Source organism: Cibotium barometz, chromosome 45, assembly GCF_041138505.1.
Source record: "Cibotium barometz isolate CiBa-2024 chromosome 45, ASM4113850v1, whole genome shotgun sequence".
Classification (NCBI taxonomy): domain Eukaryota; kingdom Viridiplantae; phylum Streptophyta; class Polypodiopsida; order Cyatheales; family Cibotiaceae; genus Cibotium; species Cibotium barometz.
Genome location: NC_141090.1, coordinates 5,917,613 through 5,923,937, shown reverse-complemented (window position 1 = coordinate 5,923,937; position 6,325 = coordinate 5,917,613). Strand labels below are relative to the sequence as shown.

The 6,325-nt window shown below is 42.0% G+C and overlaps 1 protein-coding gene across 1 annotated transcript; it reads right to left on the bottom strand.

Moving 5' to 3' along the window:
* Positions 1-2,878: 2,878 nt before the first annotated feature.
* LOC147612354 (Calcium-binding EF-hand family protein) lies at positions 2,879-5,973 on the bottom strand. The gene is made up of 5 exons (XM_086782969.1): positions 5,650-5,973; positions 4,459-4,761; positions 4,039-4,254; positions 3,814-3,948; positions 2,879-3,280 (listed from the first exon to the last, which is right to left on the bottom strand). The coding sequence occupies exons 1-5, from the start codon at positions 5,872-5,874 to the stop codon at positions 3,086-3,088; spliced, it is 1,074 nt and encodes a 357-aa protein (XP_086639095.1). The 5' UTR covers positions 5,875-5,973; the 3' UTR covers positions 2,879-3,085.
* Positions 5,974-6,325: the final 352 nt, after the last annotated feature.

The window sequence follows — 6,325 nt, the reverse complement described above, 5'->3', positions numbered from 1 at the left end:
TTATAAAATCCTTATCACCCCCTAATGATGAGAATAATAGAAGATTGTGATTACTTGCTTAATCAAGTAATCATGAATTAATCATCTTCCATGGACAACCCTAGGTGGCTGTGATACCAGTTGAAGAAAATGCTGAGAGTTCAGAGCTTAATGCTAACGTGGCTAGGGTGGATCAAAGCATAGAGGAGACATCATTAAGAAATGAGATTCACACTTTTGATGATAATTAAAAGATTATAAGTCACTACTGTAACAAGATTTTGATCAGAGCAATGTTCATTGTTTTTATTCATGATTCATGCTCTTGTATTGGCAAGTTACAAGCACATAATAACTCACTACTACAACACGATTTTGATTAGAGCAATGTTCATTGTTTTTATTCATGATTTATACCTCTTATATAGGCAAGTTACAAGCACATAAAGCCAAGTGATTCTTCCTAGATAATCTCCTTCATTCCCTCACCTTTTACTACATTGACTCCCCTTGATTATAGACAACCTTGACACATGGTGGGCTATAGTTAATGCTAAGCGCCTTCTAACCCACTTGCATTTCAAGAGGGTTCTTTACTAGTGGTAGATGGAGACTAGCTAGCTTTTACAAGGTTTGATTAAGGTTCTTGGACTTACATCTTTGGCATTTTGGCTTTTCGCAAATGTGTGTGTGGGTATTTCTTGGCAGTTTCCCCGATGGAATGTAAAGGAAGGGTTGCACAAAACCCTTTGTTTCATAGTTTGGAATTTCTTTCCCCGATGGAATGTAAAGGAAGGGTTGCCCCAAGGGGTTGGGTTGTGTGGTTTCCAATGGCTCTTGTCCTATGTCGGCCTAGCTTTGAGGCTGCATGCTTGCTGTGGCGGTGACGACAACTAAGGACACGTTATGTGAATGCTTGTGGGTGTGAGGTAGTCCCAATCATTTGCTTTTTAAGACCAAGGTGTGTAAGACAATGCCTTATCAAGAGGATTAAGGACATGGATGCTATCTAATTCATGCCTAAACGTTAATATTAGCCAAGAAGGAGGTCACATTGACCCAATAATGGGAGTCAATGGTCAACAATGAAAGCAGCGAATGAAAGTGCCATGGATGCAAAGACCAATCGCAAGAAGACCAAGGTGTGCGCAAGATAATGCCTTATCAACAAGATTAAGCGCATGGAAGTTACTTAATTTTATCCATGAAGGAGGTGATGTTGACCCAATAAATTCCTTAATCATGCTAATGGGAGTCAATGGTCAACAATGGAAGTAGTCAATGAAAATGCCATGGATGCAAAGAGAGACCATTTGCAAGACCAAGGTGTGCAAAGACAATGCCTTATCAAGAGGATTAAGCACATAGACGCTATCTAATTCATGGATGGGTGCCCAAGAAGGGTCCACATGGTGAAAAGTGCCAATATTAAGGTCAAATATAGTGATTAGAGGTAAATTGAATGTCTACACTAACCAAAAAGAGTTTCTACGTTTCCAACGCTCAAAGATTGGAACCCAATTGTGAATGCCCCCATAACTTAAGTTGTATATAACCCAATTGTATAAAACCCAAAATCTCCAACGCTAAGAGATTGAAACCCAAGTTTGAATGCCCATAACTTAAGTTGTACATAAGCCAAAATCTCAAAGCTTAATGAGGAGAGAGCTTGCCTTTGATCTTACTTGGGCGGATTCCATCGCACCATTCGCACTCGCAACTACCTCATGCTCGGGTGCCTATTCCAGATTCCTAATTTATCTTAGTTAATGTAAGAGGCTAGTGTGTGGAATTCGGATCCTGAATTCTCCCAAGCATTGAATACATGTGCCCAAAGACTTTAGGAAGACGAACTAGCCGTGAGGTAGGGTAGGTAAGAATGGAAATAAGAAGACCATAGGAGTAGAGTTAGGTAGATTCTTGGTATTGACACCCCCCCTGATAGTTAGAAGAGGGAGAAATGGGCATACTCAACACATTGCCTTAGGCATTGTCCAAGATAGCCCACCACAACAATGTAGCCATGGCTAGTGATTGCAAACCCCGAAAAAGACATTTGCGCATACGAGAAAACTGTGTTTATATAGTAGAAGAGTGCCATGGTTTTTATTCATCCTTCCTATACAAGCTATCTAGTCAATCTCAAGAAGGACAAGACTGCCATGGTTTGATATATCCTTCCTATTAGAGCTACTCCAAATGATCACGTGGCACCAAGGCTTACCTCTTATTGTATTTTATTTAGCTTCACATTTATAGGTCCAAAGTGTAGAAGACCACCACAGTAGTAAATCAAGGGATCATGCAAAGATTATGCACTAGTGAAATTTGACTTGAATTTGCCATGCCATTTTAACTAATTCCTTTGCAAAACAAGCAAAACAAACCACACTATTATATGTGCTTTGTTCAAAGGACCAAAAGTAATTCTTATATCTTTGCTGGCAAGCAACAGAACAAATACATCGCCCTCAAGTTTTCCAAATGCATACATAAACCGACACAAGATCACAACACAAACATCCCCCTTCCATTTCCACACGCTCTTCATATGTGATTAAAAAAATGCATCTTCTTCAACATATTTAATATTCTTCTAGACATAGGAGGTGATTTGAATTATTTCACATTGAATTACTGTCTTTTCACATATTTTCAATGTATGTGCTAGTGATTTAGATTTGGTCATAAAGAGGTTACAAAATCTATAAATTTTAAGCATGACAAGGCTAGATTCAATAGTTTTTTTTTCCTTTGCCTTGGTAGAACTTGAGGGTTTTTGTTTTCTCTTTCGTGCGAGCACCCACCCCCTCCCTGCACGTGCACAATTATATGTGTATACACACGTATGTAATTATATGCATGCATGCATACAAACATACATGAATACTTGTATGTACACTAATAGCCATTGGAGCAAAAGCCCACTGACATCGTTTTTTGTTTTTTAAATTAAAAATTGACTACACATGTAATCTTGGATGATCTCTTGCATGATTATCATTCTGAAATTGTTATCTCCATTTGGTAGTTAATTTCTGTTCAATATAAACATGGTGGTTGCATGTTGGCTGCAATTATTTTAAGAATAGTGAGTGTACAATCTTTACAGTTTGAGAAAATCCTCAGGGTTGGAGTCACTGGCCGGCACACTCGTAGAAACTGTGACGGGCTTGCCCTGCAGCTGTAGCATGATGCCCCCCAAAACCTCCAGCATGCACTTGCAAAACTCATCTTTGCTCACCATCCCTCCCTCATCACCGCCCACAAGCTTGAAAGATTCATCCACCACACGGTCCATCTGTTTTAAAAAAAAATGGTGAAAGGACTATAAGCCAACATTTCAATACTGCCTCACCAAAATAGTACTAGAAGCTCTCATGGTCAAGACTCCCTATACCCTCATAATCACCCATTACCACATTGTTCTTATGAGTCATCCAACCCATCGCAACCAAAGATCTCTGTGGCCTTTCATAGAATATGTGACCTTTCATAGACTGAGTTGCTGTCAGTATACATGGTAGACATACACCCATGCTTTATCCATACCACATGCAACTCGGCCACCTACAAGCTTGGTCTATTGGTACAAAGCCCCATATAAGCAAGTACCAAAACAGCACATAACATGATGGTGGCATAAAACATGAGAAGCCACATATATCTTCGATTGCAATAGCATGGTTACACGGATATTCTATGTGGACATAAGAGTTCCCATGGCCAATGATTGGCACGGATGATCAAAACTTGCAGATACTCAACCATTTGATATACATGAACTTGCAATTTTACTTCATATAGTGAAAGAAGATGATGATCCTCACTCACCTCATCGACAGCCCCGATGGGAGGGAGACCTGCAAATGGGGCAATAAGGTCCAGACCCAAACGAAGGTTGCCTTTAGGCAAGGTTCCATCCCCTCCTTTAAAGTGGCCTAGAGATGCCCATGCATCATCAAGTGTCTGCACAATAGCCGCGCATTAAAAAAACAAACTACGACTATGAGGATTACAATTCTCATCATGATTTAAAAACAACCGACCTTCACTTACCTGTTGCAAAGCAGATTTGTTTTTAAGGAAAGTGGAGATGGTTGATCCATCGAAGCACTTCTCTGTATGTGCCACTGTAACTGGCTTCTCCTTCAGTTGTGAAGCTATGGCGAGTAAAGAATTGTGGTAAGTTTCTAGGAACTCCTCCTGACTAAAATCCTTCGTCATATCCACTCCTGCAGATTGCAGAGCTGGCTCCACTATGCTCCTTGTGATCTTCACAGACCTCATCCACATCAGGATTTAAACCTTAGCATGCATGCACACATCTATCAATGCATAGAAATGCTATAGCATCCACCCGTACATAAGCAGATAAAGCATCACACATGCTCTAATATATATGTTCATATATAGGCAATGTCAGTGGCAATGACTGACTACGTTGACCATGACAGCAAAGACATGATCTTCACTCACCTCAGGATCTGAAGCAGGCGGCATTCCTTGCTGTATGGAGAGCTTTGTAAGGGCTTGTTTGAGGGCACTGCCTTGGAGCTTTCCATTGCTGTCCTTGTCCAGCTGAGAGACAACCCCTACAGCATCCACTTCAAAATTGCTACTCTTGGCATAGCTTTCCAGCTCCGTACCATTCAGAGTGCAAAGAACCACAGGCTCCCTCTCCAATCCATCGGCTACACCCAGTAGCATGTCCCGGAGGATTGGTGTGAACTCCTCTTTGGTAACACTCTGATGCTTACCTTGCAGGAACTCACCCAAAACCTGTAGGTAAAGTCAGGTAATTAAGTGAGGATATCTTATAAACCTGTACCTGGTATATAAAATGCATGTCAATAGCATCATCTAAATGCAAAAGCATTGCACCCAAAAGGCTTAAGTGATGATGTGGTCTAAAAACTTAATCAATTCCACATGTGTGCCCAGTGGTGAAGGCCATCCTATTGCAAAGTAAGGACCCCATGCTAGCTACACCTGCTGGGTACGACTGCTAACACTAGATACTATGTACAATCTCTCTCAAAAAAATACTTGGTCCTCTTCCGAAACAAGGACCCAGGTTCGAACCTTGCCCACACTGGATGCGATTGATCGCTCTCTATAATCTCCCCTGAAAAAGAAACCTTGGTCCTGTTCTGAAATAAGGAACCAGGTTCAAACCATGCTAGCTACACCCAATGACTATCAAGCCCGTGTGCGCACACACACACACATATGTGTGTATGTGTGTGCGCATGTGTATCATGTATGTATGTATGTATATACACACACTATTTATAAAAAAAACCTAACATTAAACACTATAAATAATCTTTCTTTAAGTGTGGAACTTCAGGCATGTCCACTTGACTTTTTGATTCAACACGTTCAATTGCTGCAGCTAGAGGGATTTAGACTACGATTCGAACGCCATCCTTTAACCAACTCTGTAATCTCTCCCTAAACAAACCAAATTAAAAACTTGATCGAGGTTTAAATTTAAAGCCAGAATTGTTTGCGCAGTTTCCTAATGAAGCCACAGACTGCACGACATATATTTTCCCTCCCATTTCTCTACAAGGGAAGGAAGCATCATCGCAATACCCCAAAAGGGGGCAAACATCAGAAAGTTAAGTGGTTTTCAAAATTCCGAGAATTGGAAGAGGCCTGTACCTCGTCGTAGATGTGGTCGGACTCGCGGGACGAGCCTTTGGGCGGGAGGCCGAGGGCGCTGCCGATGGCGAGAACGACGGGCTGGAGCTCCTCTTTGGACAGTTTCCCATCGTGGGTTTTGTCCAGAGCCCGGAACTTTTCCTCCACGTACTGCGCAAACGCCTGCTGGTCCTCCACCAGCGCCTTGATGCTCAACCCGTCCATCACTCTGCTGCTGCTCCCCATCTCTTTCTCTCTCTCTCTCCCTCCCCCACTTCTCGCTCTTCTCTGCTGCTCTAATTGGCCTCTGTGTGTGTGTGTGTGTGTGTGTGTGTGTGTGTGTGTGTGTCTGGAGCATTGGCGTGACATTCGTCTATATATTAGAAAGGGCGTAGTCGGCTGTGTGTGTTTCGTGTCACAAAGGCGTGGTCGGCTGTGTGTGTTTCGTGTCACAAGGGCTTTACACTCACGCGTCCCTTTTGCCCCCCCGCCCCCCACTCACATCATAGAAAAAGGCCAAACAAAATAGTCTGCCTCGCCGACAGATGGAGGAGGAATAGTTGGCTTGGCTCATCACATATGATGCTAGCCTCCTACACCACTTTTACCCTCTCCTTTTGTCCTCAACTTGGAGACCTTTCTATGGTCACACCATGCTCATTTTACTCAAGTTTTTTTTTTCAAAGCCTCATGAAAT